This window comes from Chlorocebus sabaeus, chromosome 22 (genome assembly GCF_047675955.1).
Source record: "Chlorocebus sabaeus isolate Y175 chromosome 22, mChlSab1.0.hap1, whole genome shotgun sequence".
NCBI lineage: Eukaryota > Metazoa > Chordata > Mammalia > Primates > Cercopithecidae > Chlorocebus > Chlorocebus sabaeus.
The window spans coordinates 76,277,370-76,300,721 of record NC_132925.1 but is presented as its reverse complement, the minus strand read 5'-3'; the positions used below and the strand labels follow the sequence as shown (position 1 = coordinate 76,300,721).

The following is a 23,352-nucleotide window of genomic DNA, read 5'->3' as shown; positions in this document are numbered from 1 at the left end:
TCAAATGGAGATCTTTCACTCTAGTTCCTCTATCTCACTTATTTCTACACCAACCCCCTCACACTGTCCCCTCAGGCTTTTCTCACTCCTTAGCCTCCCAGGTCTCACCCCCAGTTTTCATTCCATCCTGGCTATATGACAGAAAGTTATTCTATCTTTTTTGTCTCTCCAAAGGGGAAATTGTCTACATTAGGAGTTGGACTTAGTTTTGCAGAACCGAGCATCTGCAAGGCAAGCCTTCTCAGCTGCTAGCATTAATGGCCTCTCGAGCGTCAGTGGTCAAGCAAGGAATGCCTTGTCTCTTTGTAATGTCTCCCAAGATCCTCCTTCTAAATTCTTCCACCCCACCAAGGGTAAAAAGTGGAAGAAAGGTAGGAAGAAAGAAAGAGAGGGAAAGAGAGAGGAAGGAAGCAAGAATAGAGGAAGGGAGGGAAGAAGGAAGGAAGGAAGGAAGGAAGGAAGGAAGGAAGGAAGGAAGGAAGGAAGGAAGGAAGGAAGGAAGGAAAGGAGGGAGAGAAGAAGGAAGGAAAGAAAGAGAAAGAAAGGACAAATCGCCTGCTTTGCTATGGTAATGAGCTTCCAGGTATGTGTTTATGAGACACTCAGAAGAAACATGAAGAACCTCAGGTCACCAAAGCACCCATAGTACATTTCTGGGTGAAGAAGACTGGATCGTTTGAGAATCAACTCTTACTGATGTGGCAAAAGCAAACAAACAAACAAACATCATTCTTCTCACAACCATAGAGCTAATTAGAATACTAACTGGGGAAGTCTAGAGACCGGGATCCTACTTCCAACTCTCAGTTTTTGCAGGGCTTCCTCTCACTCATCTTCCAGGTCTTAGCTTAGATGTAATACTCACCAGGTGTAACCTCCTATCCAGAATAACTCCCCTCAAAATGTGTAACACAATTTGAGATTATTTTATTTGTATGTGCTTTTTGGTTCTGTCTCCCACATCTAGCATTAAGCCCCATGGTGGGTGGGAAATTCCTTATCTTGTCTTTTCTGTGACTGTTTAATTTTTTTGTTCTCCAACAGCTGGCACATAGCAAATCTGTCTTTAAACATCCAATGAATGAGGCATGTTAGTCTTGATTTGGTAGATGTGAGAACTGAGGTTTAGAGAAGTGAAGTGATTTGCCCAGTGTCACACATCTAGGAAATGGGCTCAAGCTTAGGTCTGCCTCACCCCAGAACTGCTCTGCTCCCCCATGTAAGGAGGAATGATTGGGTGAGCAACTGGGAGGGGAATCAGTGGGAAGATTTCTGAAGTCCCCTCCCACTCTTTCAAGGCAACACCTAGAGAATCTCAGACCCCTGGAGATCCTCCAGTCCCCTCTCCTCACTGTGTCTTGATGTATTCCAATTATAGGACCAGGCCACTGGCTGATTTTCCCTGGAGGAGTTGATTTCACACTCCAAAATACAGAATCAAACATCCTTGTAATAAGTTATTCACTCAGAAGGATCTGACTCTTCCAGTGTTACACAGACATCATATGTTCAATCCTCACCAAACCCATGTTAATTTATTATCAATCATATAGTATGGTTTCCCTTTAAGCAGTTGTCATGCTCAGGGTCAGGTTCCTGCCCCAGCTGAGGGCAGAGGGAAGTGGGTGGACATGAGGCAGGGAGCTAGAAGAACACTTGAGAGACAGCATGTAAATGAGACATGGCTTTATTCAGCAGCTCTCTCATCAGCGGCTTCCTCACACCTTTATCTCAGCTGTCTGCTCTGGCTCTTCAGCTCCTCTCAGCAGCTGGCTCCCATGCACAGCTGCATGACCAGCCTGCAAGGCCAGCTGTAGGGTTAGCAGCTTAACTTTTCCTCCCTCTGGGCACCAGCAAGCTGAGCCGTGTCCTAGCTGCCCCTGGTCTGTCTGCCAGACGGTCATTCTCCCTTACATGGGTCAGTCGCTTCACTGTCTCTGGGCACCAGCACCTGCACAAGAGCCATGTTGAGCCCAAGAGCATAGTGTCAGCAGGGCAGTTATGCCTTTTCCAGGCAATAGTGGCTTTGAACCAAGTACGAGCTTACAGAAACAGGTTATATAACAAGTGGAGTATGCACCTGTGCCTTAAACTTGCTGCATCATGCAGGCCTGGATGTCTACTTCGGCCTGTTCCTTGACCAAAGCACATCCATGTACCTTACACTCCACCCCCTAGGCTGAAGGAGACATAGGCCTTGGACGCACAGGTTATACATATAAGCTGTGGGCACACAGTCCTGATATCTACTCATAGACTTGACACATGAGCCTGACATATAAGCGTCAATGAGCTGTCCAGCTATTGGCATGGATTACCATAGGTGTCACCTCCTTGGTGATTACCATTCACACTGCCCTGAGTTCAGCTCAATAGCTACTTTGCCTACGCCTGGTTTCAAACCGTATGGTGTCAGTACTAGGCTGGACTGCAACAACAGTCCAGGCAGCAGTAGCACCTTGGCTAGACCCATCTGTATACCATGCCCTATTAGGAATGGAAGGACACCCTTCCTAACAGTGAAGGCGCAGGGTCTAGGGATGCCTTAGGCCCCATGGCCTTATCTTGCATTAGGACTACAGATCCTAAGGCTTCTTGTAATTCTGCTGCTAAGGGACTTGTACTCGGTGTACTCCACTGTTCCAAGTAGGCACCCCACTTCACTAAACTGGATGTCTGTGCCATCCCAGTCTGGGAGGTTGTTACCCATGAATGCACCCAACCCGCTATAGGGTAAATCATCCACACGACGACTGTAACCCACCCTGCCATGCTCTCACAAGGCTGAAGGGCAGCATATGCAGTTACTAACTGCGTTTTCTGTCTGGGGAAGGTGGGGGTCATTACCCATGAATGCACCCATCCTGCTATTACTAACTGCTTCTCTATTAAGCAATACTGGAGCTCAACTCTCTTCCACAGCTGTGACCAAAAGCCTATTGGCACTCCGAGGCACTCCATGCACTGCAAAAAGCCCTAACTGAAACTCTCTGTGGTCACATGTACATTAAGTTTAAATGGGTACCCCTGGCCAGAAAGGTTGCCTCAGTCTTATCATCCCAATCCCAGGCAAGTGAGGCATTGCCACTTCTAAATCTGCAAGAGAACCAGAGGTTAACATAACACCATCAATAAGATCATGACACATGGTGGGACTATACATATAGCCCTGCAGCAACACTGTGATTCGCCCTCCCATGAAGGCAAACTGTTCCTGGCTCTCTGGAGCAATGTCAATGGAGAGAAATGCATTGGTCAAGTCCACCACACAGTTGTACCATCCTAGTTCCATTGTCATGTGGTCCATCAAGTCTGTGATAGACGGCACAGCTGCCAAGCCATGTAAAACATCCACCCCCAGAACGTTTTCAGGTACGGGAGAGACATACACAGTGCACAAGTGGGGAGTCAAGCAGCTGATGCCAAGGTGCAAGGACACAGGTTTTGCTTTCACTGACCAGCTTTCATAGCTGTCTATGCAGCCTTGCCTGGAAACTTATCCAGGTGCAGGGACCAGTGGATTGCCAAGTTCACATGTGGCTCTGGTCATCCAGTGCCCCCCAAGCTGGGCATCTCAGCCAGTCTCTTATCAAATAGAAAAGGCTTTACAATTCCACCTGACTGCAGCAGGCAACCTGTGAACTGGAATGCTCAAGCAGGACCAGGTTGCGCAGCAATGTCCTTCTCTCAAATGACTTTCACTAAGTCTGTACATCACTGCTGACATTACTTGCTTAACCCCCACAACTCAGCAGGGACACAGGCACCATAGGAAATGTGTTTCACTGTGGTAGGGAATCTCTGGGCTGACCCTTGGACTTGAACACCCAACAGCTGTTCAAGCTCGATTTTCTGGTGGATCACAGGGTAAGCCCACAACGGAGGTTCCTCCTCCTCCCTGCACTTGTCCTTCAGGGACTGGACGTGCACTTCCTACAGCACAGCCACAAATGCCCATCTGACTCTACTGGCAAAGGCACACTCTTTTTCTCGGTGCCGTGCACTTCCAAGTGCTTCAACGCCTTCTCCACACTCACAGGAGACCGGTCCACTGCCTCCCATGTTTTCACTGGGGCTCATCCTCACAGCATGGCAGCCACCAAGTATCACAGCTCATGCTGTGGCCACAAAGTCAATTCAAGAGCCCTCAGGGAATGAAGACTCACTCACCTCATCTCATCCTCATTGCCAATTGTTAGGTCCATGACTACGCCAAGTGTCACACTCAGGGTCAGGTTCCAACCCCAGCTGAGGGCAGAGGGGAGTGAGTAGACATAGGGCAGGGAGCTGGAAGAACATTTGAGAGACAGCAGGTAAATGAGACATGGCTTTATTCAGCAGCTCTCTCATCAGCAGCTTACTTACACCTTTACCTTGATTGTCTGCTCTGGCTCTGCGGCTTCTCCTAGCAGCCGGCTTCCATGCACAGCTGCATGGCCAGCCTGCAAGACCAGCTGTAGGGTTAGCAGCTTAACTCTTTCTTTCTCTGGGCACGAGCAAGCCGAACATCTGCCAGATGGTCATTCTCCCTTACGGGGATCAGTAGCTTCACTTTTTCTCTGGGTGCCTGCACCTGCACAAGAGCCATGTTGGGCCCAAGAGCATGTCAGCAGGGCAGTTATATCTTTTCCAGACAATAGTGGCTTTGAGCCAAGTATGAGCTTACACAAACAGGGTATATAACTAGTGGAGTATGTGCCTGCACTCTAAACTTGCTGAGTCATGCAGGCCTGGATGTCTACCTCAGCCTACTTGCTGACCAAAGTACATCCATGTACCTTACAGCAGTGAGGACTATGGGGAAGGGAGAAATGTAACCCAAAAGCCCATAGGTATCATATTTAACTCGATTACAATGCCTTGTGTTTTCAGAGCTCAAGAGAAGTGACAAGAAAAAATTGTGGTGTATGTGGTTTCAATAGTCATGACACCTCCTTTCCATGTATCTAACATTTTGAACTAGTTAAATACATAATTATCATTCCTTCTTAAGTTTATTATATGATGGTATTAATAATACCTTACTGTATATAAAGCAGTTAATATAAGATGAAAGGCCAAGGTAGTTTCTCTATAGCTATTAAGCACTGAAATGGACATTTGTTTTTATATCCTTCAATTCCAATCTGCTACATTTTAATGTCTCAAGGATTTTTTGAAGGAAGCATTTTGAAACAATTATGCTATTCTACCATATCTTTCCTACAGGAGTATTAAGCTCCATGCACACATGCCTCACAACATTGTTGCCACTAGGAATTACAACCATGTATGTTAAGTGGTGGACACAATACTTGGCCCATAGTAGGCACTTTAAAATGGCCACAATGTACAATCCCTTCTTACTTTTACCTGCACAATTGCCTATCACACACTTAGGACTCCCGGCCCCAGAGAGATGTAAATGTCACACAGATCTCTGTATGAATTGGAAGAGGGTAGCATGTAAATACATATTCCATCTCACTTAGTTTTCTCAGCAATTCAGAGAGACATAGGGGATATCCCTGTTTTATGGATAAGGAAACTTGGAGACAGAAAGGGCTATCTCCATTGCCACAGCATGGGGCTTTGGACTCCATCATTCCATTCTTTCTTACCAAAGATGCTATCTTGATGTGGCACGAAGGGTTGCAACATCCAGTGTTGGCAGATGAAAACTAGAATTAAGCATTGAACCATTAAAATAACTTTCTCTTTATTTCTACTAATACGACTAATACTAATTGGTTACAGGAAGAGAGCATTTGGTCATGAGAAGTAAGCAAGTCCACACCAGGGGCCTAAAGATGGGATTCCCTTCAGCTTCAGCATTCGGTGTCTCCACCCTAGATTGTGGAGCGAGCTGGAATAGCTTCTGAATACTTCATCAAATCCTGTGCAACAAAAGCTAACAAAGTTAAAAAGATCAGTTTTTCTGGACTGCTTGGATGTTGATTCACTGGGGCAGACAGCCAGACAGATTTAGCTAGGGATTAAGCGTAAATTTCCTATTTTATGGCCTGGAACATCTTATTAAGGAGCATCTGCTATTTACAGTAATATTCGTTAACATTTATTGAGAGCTTATGCAGTGCCAGGACCTGTTCTAAATGCTTTCCACATGTTAACACATTTCACTCTTACTACAATCCTTATATCTTTTGGTCAAGTTCTTTCCATTTTTAAAATACAGATTTTAAAAACTAGTCACTTAAAACTGCCACACACATGCATGCACACACACACACACGACACAAAATACTGCTTTGCCTGTGAAGGTTTCACAATGCCTTGTTATCATCAGTCAGTCTTTTCCTATTAAAGTTAAGTGGCCAATTAAGACAAAAAAAATTCTGAGGCTTTTTTTCTACCCCTGATTAAGATTGAGGTGGCAGGTGTTATAGATAATATTCATTTCACCTTCTGAACTTTCTGGAAAGACCTGGTGACCTTGCCAGCTCCAGCAGCCTTCTTGGCCACAGCAACTGTCTGTGTCACACCACAAATAGCAAAATGACCCAGAAGAGTTACCGTCAATGCTATTTCTCAATGAGGAAATCAAGGCATGAGGAAATTAAGCAGCTTTCCCAAGGTCATATTCCAGAGCCCTTGACCCCAGTTGACTTCTGTGCAATAACTCCTCTCACTGTGCAAAATGATCTAGTGTTTCCAGTAATGACCCCAAACTATTGTAAGAAGCTGAATTTCAAAGTTAAGATAAATTGGAATATTGCAGCATGTTAGCGTTAGGTGCATTTCATCGACTTCCTTTAGAAATGAGCAAGAAATTATTTTGAGCTTAGCCAAATTATGAAACGAACCTAGTTTAGCATTTGCTTATGTCCCCTCTTAGGCCATCCTGTCTTCCAAGTGTCTCTTCTTTCTGGGAGACTTCTCAGAGTCCCTGCTCCTAATTATTGGTGCCTGGTTCCCACAGATTCACATTCTACACCAGGACAGACCATGACATTAACTGTTGAAACTTTTAATATTGACTTAGAAGCAGCAAACAACACAGAGATGTAACCACCAGTGAAAGTTGGAAGCTGAAATATACTGAGATCTTGTGCTCTAAAATAGCACCTCTTAGAAACTCACCTACTCTTCCTCAAACTCTTAGCTCTAGAATTCTCTGACCATGACTTTGAAATACTGATATACATTATTCCAAAAGACAAATCATATTTATGGTAGAAAATACAGACAAACAAAGAGAGCAGGATACATCCCCACATCTTCCTACCTGGAGACATCCATTATTAGCCAGTTGGTGCAGTGCTTTCCAGGCCTTTAACTATGGGATTATGCCTATGCCCTCTGAGGCATGACAGCTATTTACACACTCAAACACAGCTATTTTGGTTTGTCTTTATTTATTCTCCAAGCCACATTTCTCTCACTTGCCAGACAATTATTTTAGACACCACGTCCCCAGTCTTCACTCCATTCTACCTTCATCTTCCAGCTGAACCAAGTGCGATGCTGTTCTTCAGAAGGACCATAACTTCCCTCAATCCAGACATTAAGCTGCTTTTGATATATCTCATTAGAGCAACATCATCCTAATAACTGCATTCTGTTTGTTTATTTGTTCTCCACAGCTTTTTGCAATCTTTGCATTTGCAACATGTGGTGGCTATTCTGGAGGCCTGCGGCTGAGTGTGGACTGCGTCAACAAGACAGAAAGTAACCTCAGCATCGATATAGCGTTTGCCTACCCATTCAGGTAGGAAATGGTGGTTCATGCTTGCTAGCCTCACAGAGGGGTCTTTCTTTCTTCTGTGCTTTGTCTCAGAAAAATGTAGTCTCCCGGGGACTTCTGGGTAAACAGAAAGGATTCTGCCTGCACCCACGGAATGTCCAAACACTGTGCCCACTCACCACCTAGTGTGGGCACTGGGAGGATTTATGAGTTGTACCTTCAAGACAGAACTGACTCTCCTCCAAAAAAAAAAAAAAAAGAAAGAAAGAAAAAAGAAAAAAAAAAACTTGCTACAAAGAGAAAGAGGAAGAGAAAAAGAAAGGGAAACTGGAGAAGTAATTTTAAAGTACGATCAAATAAATTCAAGAAATATTTTTAGCACTTTGCCTTTCTAATGCACATTTTGAATCAACAAGAATGACAGATCATTTCCCAAATACATTTGACTGCAGAAACTTTTTTTTCATGGAGTATCCCAGAGTATCTGTATACTATGGAACACATCCTTAATATTTATATATTAAGTATATATATATGCGTGTGTGTGTGTATATATATTATATTATATATTATATATATAAAGTATATATATGTGTATATGTATACTTAATATATATTAAGTGAAGTGTTCCTAGTCTAAGACAAAGATGACTCCATTCATAGGTGATGAATCATCATAGAGAGGTAGCATTGATACCAATATTCTTACTGGTTTTTAAGAGTAGAGCTGACAAAAGTTGCAAATACCTTGCTCAAGTAGATATTCTCCTAACTAGCTAATAAAAGAGTAAAAGAATAGAAAACTCAAATATTAAGCACATAATCCCTGGAAATTTAGTAATAAGAGCTGTGCTGTGCTGGTGGAAGTTGACATGCAAGCGCTTGACTTCTGAAAGTTCTGGACCAACGTGTTGGCGTCTGGAGGAGAGTGGCCAAGACAACGCATGCTTTCAGATTAACATGCAGGATCTAGGACAAGAGATGAGAACTACCAATGGCCGGACAGCAGGGCTGGGATGCTTGGTAACATTGTACATGAAAACATAAGCTCGGCATGGCTTCTGCAGTGATTTCCCACTAAGAGATGTGGCAGGAGCAGGTAACTTAAAAGTCAATCTCTCAAGATTTAAAAGGCAGCAAGTCCCTAAACATTGAACTACCAGAGCCTAGGACTCTCAGTCTTTTCCTCAAACTGGAGGAGAGTAATCAAGAGACCTATCTGAACTAGAAACGAGTGCCTGAGCTGGTGTGGCAGTGGAGAGCAGGGTAATATCTAATTTCATAAAATCCCTGCTTAAGGATACAATGTGAGAAGACACGTCAATCACGGTTTCCAGCACTGGGCTTCTTTAATTTCTTCCCAAGACTACAAATTCAAATGACTGGCCCAGTGAAAGGCAACTAGAGAAATTAGATCAAAATGTATTGCCATCTATAGCAGCTCCCTCATTTAAAAGATTTTTACTTGGATTCTGAAACAAATATGGTTTATCATTATATTTTTTAGTAGCACAGCTTTTCTTTCAAACATTTTCTCACTCAGAAGCTCCATGTATAAGATAGACATGAGTTACTGAGAAAGTCGGAGCAGGAGAAGAAGGGAACTTAAAGCCCCCAGCCAGTCCTCCTCGGCCTTCTCCCTGCCACACACCTTGCCCACTCCCCACTGTACAGACCCTGTAAGATCTCCTGGGAACCCTAGGTCTCCTAGAAACAATTCTAAAACCACTGTTGTAGGATAAAGCAAGAAATTGTTTGCCACTTTGCTTACCACACCTTACATTTACTGTCTACTGTTAAGGAAGAAGGATTAGCCAATCTCCTTTTATAGAATGTCTTGTAATTTGCCCCCATTAATGTTCATCTAGGAGATATACACACCATTCCAAAACAGCTTAATTTACTAGGGTTGCAATTTCAATTTTACATTTGCATATTTTAACATGTACCATTATCCATGTACATATTCATAACCTGTACCATTATGGGGAAAATCTCAGTAATAAGCCAGGATTTATACAGATTATTATGAAGACATTTGTTTCAAAAGGAGTACAGTTAGCAAGATGTTGGTAATATAAATAATTAAAAAGTAAAAAGTAACGATATTCAACATTATAAAGCGTGGAGAGAAATGTAGATTCTCACATGTGGTTGGAAATAGTGTATATTGATAAAGCCTTTTTGGAGGACAATTGGAAGTAGGTATCAAAATTTAAATGTACTTTCTATTTAATACAGCAATATCATTTCTAGATATCTACCTTCAAAAATGTTCATATAAATACACAAATACATGCATGTAATATGCATGTAGTGATGTGCACTTCAGTGTTGTTAATAATAAAAGACTGAAACAAACTTGAATGTCCATCAGCAGGAAGCAGACTCAATGAATTATTTACGTATGTCCTATGCAGAAGTTTTAAAAGGGAATGTACAGATATAGAAAGATGTTTAAAATGTATTACTAAAGAGAAAGTAAGTAGCAGCATGTTAAGAAAAAACCATAATAGTAAATGCACAATATAATTTTAAACTTATGCACCTATATGTTTATATATATTTGTAAAAGGTAAAGTCTGGAAGGATACAGACAAACAGTTAATAGGGATTACTTCTGGGGAGGGATGTGTGATTGGTATGCAGAGGTCATACATTTACTTTTAACTCTACATACTTGAGTATTATTTGAATTTATTAAAATACACATATTATATCTTGGTAATTTTAAAAGCACTCTTTAAAAATGAGTCATCCTATGGCTTCCAGTGAGATGAAATGATAAGACACAGCTTCTGGAGAGAAATAACTTATAGGAACCCCATCTGGAATTCTAAAGGAATTGAAGTAGATGAAAAAACTCTATTTTCAAGGTGAATGGCAAGAAGCAGCTGTTGAGACAACTCAGCGATTTGAAGTAGCAGATTATGAAAGCATTGCTTATGCTTAAAAAAGTTATTTTCTTCTAAAATGTCACAAGCCAATGCCAATGATTTGATGATAATCTCAGAAATAAGATAAGAACATTCAGTAGCTTTTAACTATTCAGTGTATTGCAAAGACCAAAAGGGCAATAAACTCAAGTCATTTGAAGAAAAACAATTAGTTTGTAAGTGATACATCAAAGGAAGCTACTTAACCAGTTATCAAACACATGTTTTAGGATGTAAGATGTCAGTGTTGAAAATTCTAGATAACTCACAAAATATTAATGTGCTGCTTCTAATAAATATGCCAAAGTGCATATCTTCTTTACAGCACCATATGTGTGTGTTCCTGATTCCTATCAGAAATAATTGACATCCAGCAATGTATCATTTTGTCATAGAAATAAAACATTTGTCACCTTATCTTCCCTATTATTTGTGATTAAAATGAACAACTATTACTTAACTGTTTTCTATCTGCAATAATATACTAAATTTGGTATGAAATTTACTTGATAACTAGCAGGAGAGTGGTTCTAGATTCCATATTTTCGGTACTTCCTTTATGCACAGAAGTGGAAAGTAGGGTGTCTCATTTTAAGGTACTTAATATATTTGTAGAAAGCCTACCCTAGGAATGCCAAGTAACATTTTAAACTTATACATGAATAAAAGATAGAGAAGGACAGAGTTGAGAGGTTAAGGGGCTATGGGAACAAAAATTTTCATGGCAGAGGTACTGGAGAAGGGTCAGAATGATTAATGAATGAACAGACATGTGAACATTTATTGCAAAGGCACAATGTGCCAAACACTGTGCTAGATACTTTGACATATATTAGATTATGTAGTCATTACACAGACTCTGTGAAGGAGGCTACTATTGTACTGTTTGAGAAGACTGGACTGAGAAACATTTTGTTGACATCACGCAGAAAATTAAATTTAAACTTTTGGATTTTTAAAATTTTATGATTTGAATAAAAAGAAGAAAGCAAAGTTCAGACTGTTTGGAGCATGGTGAACAGAACAAAAATTTATGATGGACAAAAGTGATAAAGTTAGAAAGGCCATTTTTTTCCCTGATTATAGAACACCTTGAATTCCTTGTAAGTTGAATAGGAAGAAGGAGTTAAAGCTGACAAAAGGAAAATAACAAGGAAATCTATTTTGAAGTAGAGAGTGCAAGTTAGGATTTGATCATGCAGAGTTTGAGATGCTTGTTAGAAGCACAGGGGAATTTTCTATCAGGAAGTTTCACACTAAACCCTATGTAAGATGAGAGAGGTGAATACTGAAAATGAAGCTTTAAGAGTCATCATCATGAAGTCACATCTAGATGAAGAGAGGTCACCAAGAGAGACAGAATGGGAACTATGGAGGATGCCAGTGCTTGTAAAAAATGAATGAAAGGGGTCACTGAAAGAGACCAATAGGAGAAGACCAAATGGAAAAGAAGTTGGATGAACCAGAAAGTTCAGGTTTTTCAGAAGGTAAGAAAACTTTCTGCACATGTATCTCAGAACTTAAAGTAAAATAAATAAAACCGGAAATAAAATAAAATATAAAAAAAAGAAAACTTTATGGATGCTACCATTCAGCAGCATTGAGTACCTCAAAGAAAGAAAGGAGTGAAAAACCAAGAAAAAGCCATCGAATATAGATAAGGGTGGTTATTAAAAACTTTCATGGGACATTTCAGTTGGAGAGAAAGCATGCCGAGCTGTTGGGGAATGGAAAATAGAATTCAATATAGTTTCTCTCAGACCAATACAATGACAATTTTGAAGGACCCTAATTTGCTCATCTTAAGCCTTTAAGATATGATATTTGTGGAGAAAGAGACTAAGTTTTTTAATGACCTTCTAGTAGAGAAGGTGCTCACCTCTTGTTTCTTGGAAGTAACCAGCTCATTGAATGCCATGATGATAAATTTATGACCTTAGTTGAACAAATAACTAATAAAAAAGATTTTCAGTTTGTAAAAATCTTCCTTCATTTGAGAACAACTAAATACAGGGAATAACAGAAGATTTATAATGAAAAATAAAGTAGTTGTTGTGTCACTTCCATGTCTTGAGACCTCATCAAGATAAAAATATTGTTTGCTGTCAATTTTAAGCATTATTTTAGATATGAGATTAGTAATCACTGTTCCAGATAATTAGCAAAATTGTCCTTCATCATACCTCAGCTTTCTGAGTAGCTGGGATTACAGATGTGCACCATCATGCCTGGCTAATTTTTGTATTTTTGGTAGAGACAGGGTTTCACCATGTTAGCCAGGCTGATCTCAAACTCCTGAGCTCAAGTGATCCAACTACCTTGGCCTCCCAAAGTGCTGAGATTACAGGTGTGGGCCACCATGCTAAGCCACAAGTCCCTGTGACTGTTAAAAGGCGTTCTCTCACCACTGGAACCTGCTTGGTCTATAGGCAGGGCAGGCAAGAAATACTGGAGAGTAATGTCTCTTGGAGCAGCCTTTACCCAATGACAAATGTGAGTTGGAGGATAACAATCCCAACTTCCTCACCCCTCATGTGGCATAACACTAAGTCATGTACCGTACCATTTCCCAGAGGCAACAACAGGACCGATCCACCCACAGTGCAAACCTGATCATTAACATACCTTTCAATACCTTTTTTACATTTTCTGTCTCACTTCTCCACTGCCTTATTGGTGTTTTCAGAGCTGAATCCTCTAAGGAGTTGCACTCAAATCTTGATCTCAGGGGCTGCTTCTTAGAAGTCCAACCTAAGACATTGGCATTGTGTGAGCACATTACCATCTTTAAACAAGATAGATAGATGAGTAGACAGATTGATCATTTGCTTGATTGATCAATAGATAGAGTAAATCCCTACTTCTCACTCTAAATCATATTATACAGTAATACTCATTCAAAAACAAACAAACAAACAAATAGTTTGGCTGGAAATCATTCACTTCAGTTCACAACACTTCCCCTTGTCGTTTTCAGTTCAGGTCTCATACGAAGTACGAAGCCATGGTTGGTTTTTTCCATCCGTAGAATCTTAGTATATATGGTAGGTTTCTCCCAGTTGTCAGTCATGGTGGGGTGTCCTTCAATGTCAGCTTCAGATTTTCTGAAAATCAGATGATGGCTGAGATTTTGGAGGTGCTGCATGGGGCCTCTGAAATGAAACCTGGTTAGACATAGTTTGTATTTTAGATCCCAAGTATATTCTCCAAATTTGGTGATAAACCTTACAACCTTCCTCCTCAAAGGTTTGGGTAAACTACAAAAACTAGTTATATTTATAAAGATTATGTCATAACCACTGCATCAAAATGTTAACATATTTATTTCTAGGTGGCAAGATTATGAGTGAATCAAATACTCTTTTCGCACTTGTGCCAACTGTTTTACACTGTTAAAGCTGAAGCAATGTAGTGTAGCTTGGACTCTAGAGACAGACTACATAAGTTCAAATCCTCCACTCAGCTACTTATTAGCTGTATGATATTGAGAAAATTGCTTATCACTTCCGTTCCTTATCTGTGAAACAGAAACAATGTTACCTATTTCATAGTATTGTTATAAGTATTAAATAAGACATATATGTAAAATGCTTAAAACAAGACCTGGCATTCAATACGTTGTCGTTTAGCATATTATTTTTATTTCATTATCAAGTAAGGGCAATTAAAAATCAACTAGAGTGCTAGAAAAGATATTTATTCTGGTTAATTAGCAAAATTACCCTTGAGACAACAAATGGCCAGTTTATTATATTTTACTCAGAATGGGATCTTCCCCAACCCTGCCTCTGCCTATATAAAAACATTAAAGGGTGCACATATTTAACTGTCTCTTGATTAACTTGCTTTTTAAATATTTAATGTTTATTTGGGTTGCCCTAGGATGTATTACTATTAGGCCTTTTTTTTAAATTTAACAAATGGGGGAATGAAAACTCCCCCTCAAAGTGACAGAATGGAGAACTCTTAGTGGCACTAGCATAATCCTTGGGAGGCTGGCATCGGTGGAGTAGGATACTGAGGCTTAGTCTCATCTTTGCGATCGGTGAAATTCAGTTCAACGAGAGGTTCCACATTGAGGGAGAGGAAAGCCGGTGCTACTCAGCTGGGTGCTGGCTGAATAAGCACCATTCCCCTGCTCATGACTCTAGCCACTTGCTCTGTCGTTCCCCTACCCCTGTTGGGAACATGGGGGCAGGTGCAAGTAGATGCCAGGAAAGCTGTAGAGTTTGGACCATTATCTAGTAATGCTAGCTCTGCCAGGAATAAAGCATTTTATCCCTAAGATGCATAACCAAGAGCAGTGATGAGAAACATTTTTTTTTTTGTTTTTTTACCGTAATAGCCAATTTGGGGAAAATAAAAGTGTGAAGGGCTGCAATTTTTTATATCTTGTGTTCAGGAAATGCTGCACTTGCAATTACATTTAAGTATTTATTTATTGTTTCTCATTACCAAAGGGTTTCACTCTTTTTGCCTAAAATTTCAGAAACTTTATAGCTACAGTATCTCATTCTAATGTTTTGCCTTAAAATAAATTTTGTGTATGATGAGACCTGGTGGTGCTACAGGGCAGAGACTTTGGGAGACGTAGAGGTAGTGTGGCCAAAGGGCTAATGGTGAATTTCTAGCCAAATCCAAACTCTGTTGCCTAGTGGTTGGGCAAGACATAGCCCCCTAAATGGTAGTGAATTATGCAGTGGAAGCATCCTGAACCCATAACCTTATTGGGCCTCAGTTTCATTATTATAAAAAGGCAATAATACTAGTGCCTTCCTTATAGTGTGGTTGCAACCATTCAATTAGATAATGTGAGTTAGTCGTGTAGTACAGCGTCTGGCACACATTGAATGTTCCCTGAGTTGCTATCATTGTTGTGGCTGTTATTATTAAGGGAGTCTAGTGAAAGAAATTGGCACCAGAATTCAGCTGTAGACCAAGTATGACAGTCCTGTTTGGAAGTTTCTGTAGTAAAGAGAGGAGCTATCATTTGTAGGGAACGTCTTGGGGATCACAGAAAATGATCCAAATATGCGCCATGGCTGTTGGCATGAAAGAGGTTAAATGAAAAAAGTTAGTGAATGACAAATTAGTCTACGCCATCTCCACCCCACTGTTCCCCTCTCAATCTGTATAATTGCAAGATTGGAACACTTTTGTTGCAACACTTCCCCAAAAGGAGAGTGGTGGTGGGGAATTGGGTAGAATGGATATTTTAGTTTGAGTTTCTGCAAAAGCACATATTGAGACCAGGATTTGAGTGCAAGTAGTTTTCTTGGAAGGTGATCCTGGAAGCACCAGTGAGGAATGGGGACATGAGACCGGGAAGGGAAGAAAGCTAGATTAATTGACAAGATACTACCTTTGGCAACCAGGGCATCTAAGATTTTTAGGAAACTGTGGGCAACATGCCCCAACAGTAAATCCATCTGGCAGGTGATGAGGCTGGGTAATTATACCCCCACTCCTATTGGTCACTGGCCAAAAGCTGCTCCTGTGGGTGTTAATTCCCTGGGACTGCATGCAGACCTAGCATGTGCCTATAGCTGAAGAAAGTCTTCTTGCAAATTCATGGATGCTGACATTAGAAAGCCATCATTGTATACAGAAATGGTGAGAACAAGAGAGATACGGGTGGGCAACCAACAGCTTCTAATACGATAAGGAGATCCTTCAATCACTTTTCCTAGATCTGTGAATGACCCTATCCTGTATAATTTAATTATTCTCATTAATTCTTTATTAAGCACCTACAGGGTGTAAGGCCATGAATTATATAGGCACTTGGTATGCATTTGTTGGTGAAGTAGACATGACTGCTTCCTTCACAAAATTTACAATTAGTTGGAGATGGGAGAAAGACAAAGAAGTGAGAAATATAAATAAATACATATATATGCATATATGCATGTACATAATTTTACAATTGTAATTTCTATGAAGAAAATGAACATTGTGCAGAGAAGTAAAATAAGTATTGGTGGGAGTGGAGAGGACCAAATAATACATACTCAGAGGGAACATCGCTTAGAATGTTCTAAGCAAAGAGAAAAGCATGGGCATCGCCTTTAGAGAGAAAAGACTGGAATCTGGGGGAATAAAGAGAGACTCCTAAGTGGAGAGGGGAGTGACACTAGACACCAAACAGACAGGGATGCAATCCCAATAGGTATCAGGTAATGGTAAAAGTCTTGAGAGGAAATTAGGAAGATTAAGGAATAAAGAGAGAAGCTGTACTATTTTAGATTAGCTGGTTGGAGGAAAACCTTGCTGGTGAAATGAAATTCGAGTGCAGACCTGAAAGAATTAGGCGAGGGAGAGCCTCAAAGATGTCTGAGGGGTATATTCCAGGGAGAGCAAAGGACAAGAGCAGAGGCCTGAAACCTGAGTTTGGGGAGAGTTTGAGAACCAGCAAAGAAACCAGTTTTGCTGGATTGGAATGAGGAAGAGGAGAGGTGCAGGAGATGAAGTTGAAAAAGGAGGCAGAGACTGGATCCTGTAGGGTGTTGTGGGTTCATAGGAGGAAACTGGATTTGCTGTTGAGTGAAATGGGAAGGCATTGGAAAGGAGACATACTTTGTAAAAGATCTTGCTTATGGCTAATAAAAGTAAATTCACTTAAGAGGTCATGGAGCAGGAGTGAAGTCAAGAAGGCCAGTAAGGCTGCAGCCATCCAAGAAAGAGATGGTGGTGGCTTGACCCAGCATGGAGGCAGCAGAGAGGGAAGGCATGGTATGTAGCATGCCATGCATGGTCTTCCATGCCCCACTTCCAACGGTAATGTACATCTACAGCCCAGTCCTGTTCGTTAGTTTTTCCATCACTTTTCTCAGTGATGTTGGGTAGTGTGTCAGTCTAGGGACCAACTTTAATATTTTGTTTCTTGTTCCTGATTTTGGTTCATGGGCACCCCTTGGACCCACTAGGATTTTGGTTTTTGGATTGTTTTGTTTTGTTTGAGATGGTGTCTCACTTTGTCACCCAGGCTGGAGTGCAGTGGGGCCATCTCAGCTCACTGCAACCTCTGCCTCCCTGGTTAAAGTGATTCTCCATGCCTCAGCCTCCCAAGTAGCTGAGATTACAGGCAGCCATCACCACACTCAGCTAATTTTTGTATTTTTAGTAGAGATGGCGTTTCACCATGTTGGGAGGCTGGTCTTGAACTCCTGACCTCAGGTGATCCACCCACCTCAGCCTCCCAAAGTGCAGGGATTGCAGGTGGAGCCACTAGTTTTTCAACACTGTGTGAGTAGTCAAAACACAAGAAGATAACCCGCGGATTTGACTTAAATGATGAATCTGCACAATTCCATTGAGATGTGTTTGTGAACATATTTCTGAAGACCAGAAAGCAATAAGAAATTTATGAAGTAGATAATAATCCCACTTCATGCAATGTGATTTTAAACAAGTCATTGCCCAAATCGGTCAGGGTCCATTCAGGAAAAGAGAGCTCATGCCAGGTGGTTCAATTACAAAAAGTTAATGTAGAGAATTAGGTACACAGGGTTTGGATGATTTGGAAAGGGTCCTTGAGGCAATCTGAAGATGAGCAACGGAGGGAAGCCACCCCTACAGGTAGAGCAAGGATTGACAGAGAAAAGCTGTTGAGTAGAACTGGCTGGCCCCCCACCTGTTTGTATATGGCCCACAGGTGAAGAATGGCTTTTACACTTTTAAAGGCTTATGTGTATATGCTTATATATAATTTTTTTTTGAGACAGTCTTGCTCTGTCACCCAGGCTGGAGGGCAGTGGTGCGATCTGGGCTCACTGCAACCTTCACCTCCTGGGTTCAAGTGATTCTCGTGCCTCAGCCTCCCGAGTAGTTGGGACTACAGGCACACACCACCATGCTGGCTAATTTTTGTATTTTTAGTAGAGACATGGTTTCACCATGTTGGCCATGCTGTTCTCGAACTCCTGATCTCAAGTGATTCGCCTGCCTCGGCCTCCTAAAGTACTGGGATTACAGACGTGAGCCACCACACCCGGCCTAAATGTTTATGCTTTAAATGCTACATAAGTACCTACAAAACACTATCCTCAGTTTTGCATTTTGACTCATAAAGCCTGAAGTGTTTACTCTTGCCCCCCCACCATCTTTTTTTTTTTTCAAAAATGTATTGACTCCTAGGCAAGAGGCACAATGAGAGGAAGTGGTCTTGTTAGAGCCCAGGGTGGAGCCCGTCTAGCAGAAGCTGAGAACATGATGAGAGAAGGCGTCCAGTGGGTTCAGGAACCAAGGAAGGGATGCAGCTACTATGAGAGATGCTCACCAAAGCAACAAGGGAAAGGGGTGAAATCCCCTAGTTTTTCCCTTGCTCTAACCCTCCAGTCTCCCACTAGAGCTTCCCAATGGCTGAATGTAACTGGAAGCCAGTTGGACAGGATCAGGCCTCAGACTGAGATCCAGAGCACAGGAGGAGTAGGGCGTGGGATCAGAACAACCAGATGATGACAACCACAGAACCCCTTGCTGAACCTCAGTTTCCTAAAAAATGACAAAACTGGATTTAAGACTTCCTAAGAGAGAGTTAGACTTCTAATCTATGAAAATACAGAGGAACAGTAGAACTTGACTTTGGTTGGGAACCCTGATAGTGCCCCAGCCACTGCTGCTCCGGCGAGAACAGAGGGAAATGTAAAGACTCAAAGCGTTAATTTACATAAGACTCTTTCAACCTCATAGGGCTTGCTCTGAAGCTTGTTCTATTTAGGTAAGATCTGAACAGGCTTTTAAAGACCAGGATTGGGACACTTACTGAAAATGATTGTAGGTTATGTAATCAAGGCTGTTGTTTCTGTTGAGCTCCCATAGGGAGGTGACAAGCGGCAGAGATTAAATCACTGTATGCTGAGTGGGCCTTTTATGTAGTTCTCAGTCTCACTGTGTGTAATTTTATAGAGCAGGCATGGGGGAGTGTGGTGGGAAGAACCTCATTACCAGGGAGAAGCTTTACACCCTAGAAGAACACAAACATTGCTGTTTTCAAAGTTATAAAAATAAGTTCTAGTTTTTCCTTACATCTGTTTTCTTTCCTAGAATAGGAAAGAGAAACAGAGAGAGACTGACTTTGAGTTGCCTAGAAAAGGACAAAAAAATCCAGCTGTAGTGACAGCCTCGGAATGGCAGAAGGAAACAGCCCACTCTTATCTGTATGTTATATCATGTGCCTTGAAAATGTGAGGTGCCTGCACCGTGGTCCCATTGGTTAATGGACCCTCTGTGCTTCCTTCTCTTCCAGAAAGAAATGTTAGGACATTATTTGCGTCCCCTCAAGCAGGTGGCTGGAAGTCCCACGGTATACCTTATGGGGTCAAGCTGGTGTCAATTGAGTGGTGGAGACCTGTGTTCCCTCTCCTTCCCCAACCCCAGCCCATCCCCGATAGAATGGCATTTTGTGAGCCATGAGAGGACTTAGATTCTCCAGGGCTGAGAGGTTCAAACAGAGAGGATTGGCAAGTATTTAAACCGACTCGCTAGTCAGGTGCTCTGGTAGCCAGAGCGGAGACATGAAAGCATCAGGACTTGGGGTGTCATGAAGTGACAACTGGAAAACCAGGAGTCACATTCTTATTTCCCCTTCCAGGATCCCACTGTGGGAATTCAGAAGCCCTGGATGTGATCAGAACTTTAGACTCTCTCGATGATAGGTTGAAAATTCCCCTACCTGCATGGTAACATGTAGAAAGTCCATTTAAAATGGAGATTCCAGCCAGGAGCGGTAGCTCACACCTGTAATACAAGCACTTTGGGAGGCTGTGGCAGGTGGATCACTTGAGGTCAGGAGTTCAAGACTAGCCTGGCCAACATGGTGAAACCTCGTCTCTATTGAAAATACAAAAATTAGCCAGGCATGGTGAAGCACACCTGTAGTCCCAGCTACTTGGGAGGCTGAGGCAGGAGAATCACTTGAACCTGGGAGGCGGAGGTTACAGTGAGCCGAGATCGCGCCACTGCACTTCAGCCTAGGCAATAGTGCAAGACTCTGTCTCAAAAAAAAAAAAAAAGAAAGAAAAAAAATTGAGATTCCAAGACCCTACCCCAGAGACACATTTAATCAGTATCTGGGTAAAGCCCAAGGATTGGCATCTTAAATAATCCCCAAGCGAGCCTTAGACCTGTGGAAATTGGAGAATTGCTGACCTAAAAGGAATCAGACAGAGCTTTGATTTGCAATAGCCTGATATTTTGTGTTTTAACATTGATTGATTTTTTTTATATTTGAGATTACACTTTGATTTCAGTAAACAATTACCTTATTTATTATACTTAACACAATAAAAAATATTTAAGTACCATAAAAAAGCAAATAGATGTTTCTATTTTTTGTTATTTTCAAATTTTCTTTTCTGACATATATTACTCTTAGAGAGAAAAACAATGAACTTGAAAAGAAAGCAAATGGTAATTTAAATGTGGTAGTGATAGGTGAACAGTAGCAATATCACCACTACCCCCAACAATGTGCTTTTGAGCATGTCCCCTTAAAAAAGGCTGAAGTGCTAGTTGCCTTCTCTACCTCAGCCAAGTACAAATGAAAGTAGAGATCAAAAAGTAGGGTGGATATGTTAATCCTTTATATATATATAAAAGGCAAAGATCATCATCATCGTTGTCATTGATATCATTATTATAATAAAAAAAGGCCACTATTGATAATTTTACCATATACTAGTGGAAATCACATAACACACATTATACCAGTCGGTGCTAACAACACCTCTATGAGATAGCTACTCTAAACTCCACTTGACAGGTCAGCAAACTGTGGCTCACTGGGGTTGAATGCCTTGCCCTAGGTTACATAGCTAGTAAGTGGCAAGGCCATACTTAGAATGTCTGGATCTGACTCACATCAAAGACCATGCCCTTCACCACCACACTGTAAAGAGCAGCAATGATGCCCTGGAGCTGACAAGTCCCCACAATTGCAGAGACTTTCTCCTCATTCCTACATTTATAGCCTATTCCTCATACCAGGCAAGCCTGGAAGATCAGAGGAATTCAGTGAATGGTTCTCAGAGACATTGTTTTCTTTGGGACTCAGAATTACTGGTATTAATTTTCCAGTTGATTTCCTAAGACCAGGAATAAACTGTGAAGGAAGAACGACTCTAGGCTGGAACTGAAATGATTGTTCTTTTTCCTTTTTGCAGCTGGCTAGAATTTGAAATAAATAAGTTGTTGCTGATACAGTTTGTAGAATTTCTTATTTTTCATTTTGAAATATTCTATGCCAAACTAGCAGCTGTCACTTAGAGAGTGTTAAGGAGTCACACAAATGACAGGGTTTTCTAGGAATAAAGTTATTCCAAACGGTTTAGTGCTGTAGCTGATTCTCATTTCCCTGACAAGCGGTGGGTTGTGGAGGGAAGAAGGAGATGAGCTGAGAGGTCCCAGATACTAATCAAAAAACTTGAACATCTTTGATTGCAATGAAGGATCTTTAGTTATCATCTCTTTAGGCTTAGTGCTATGATATAAGAAGTAAGTGTAAAGTGCAGAGAATCACTTTTCCTAAGTACAGAGCTGGGGCTTCTTCCAAGGTATGCTTGATTACCTTTTGGCATCTTTAGAAATTAGCTATGAATTATGCTCAACAATCTCTGCACACGTGTTTTATTTTAGTACATGCACCGGGGGTTCACTTTCCACTATTCTTCCACCATCTTGCATTCCATTGTCTAAAACAGTTAAATTATCTGTTGTTTATAACCACATTTTAAAATATCCTTTTTTATCAGAAAAAGTAGCACTTTTTTGTTTTTGTTCTGTTCTAAAAATCATTTTAGCAGAACTATGGAGACAGTAAAAAGATCAGTGGTTGCCAAAGGTTGGGGGAGATGTGGGGTGTGGAAGGAATGAATAGTTGGAGCACAGAGGATTTTTTAAGGCAGTGAAAGTACTCTGTACAATACTATAATGATGGATACATGTCATTATAAATTTCTCCAAGCTCACAGAACATACGACATCAAGAGTAAGTCCAAATGTGAACTATGGACTTTGGACGATAACAGTATGTCACTATATGTTCATTAATTGCAACACATATACCTCCCTTGTGCAGAATGTCAATAACGGGGGAGACTGTGCCTGGGCAGGGGAGGGTTATATGGTAACTCTTTGTATCTTCCTCCTGATGTTTCTGTAAGCCTAAAACTGCTATTTTTAAAGTATTTATGTTTTTAAAAATTCTATTATATAGAAATGAATTAGAATATTAAAAACCTTCTTAAGGTAACTTCTCAGAGACAATCTCTACAGAAGTTTTTATGTACATTATTTCAGAACTTTTCTTTTAATGCATTCATTTGTATCATGTTGATGTAAATATTATTTTACAAGTCATTTTTATTAAAAATAATAATTATAAATATATTTTCATGTCAACCCTTATGGATCTACCACCTGTTTTTTGGACCTCACAGCTGTACTATAATTTCTTGCATGACTATATCATAATTTATGAAGCCAATTACCTATGGGGACAGTTAGGTTATTTTGGTTTTCCACTATCACAAACAATGGTACAATTAAAATAATTTTTAAACTCATCAGTCAGGTAAATACCTGGGCCAAAAGGAATACACACCTTAAACTTTTATAGATTTTGCCAAATTCCTCTCCAAAAGGCAATTTATATGCCTATCAGGAGGATATGAAAGTGCCTGTTCCTCCATTCTTCCTAATATGGAATACTATAAATGCATTTACTTAATTACT

The 23,352-nt window shown here is 40.9% G+C and overlaps 1 protein-coding gene across 2 annotated transcripts in view; it reads left to right on the top strand.

Moving 5' to 3' along the window:
• SYNPR (synaptoporin) overlaps positions 1 to 23,352 on the top strand; it is a 332,629-nt gene that overhangs the window by 197,430 nt on the left and 111,847 nt on the right. For both annotated transcript variants that reach the window (XM_007984863.3, XM_007984864.3), the window contains one exon: positions 7,584 to 7,708. In XM_007984863.3, coding sequence (XP_007983054.1) covers positions 7,584 to 7,708 — 125 coding nt within the window. The remainder of the gene's footprint in view (positions 1 to 7,583; positions 7,709 to 23,352) is intronic.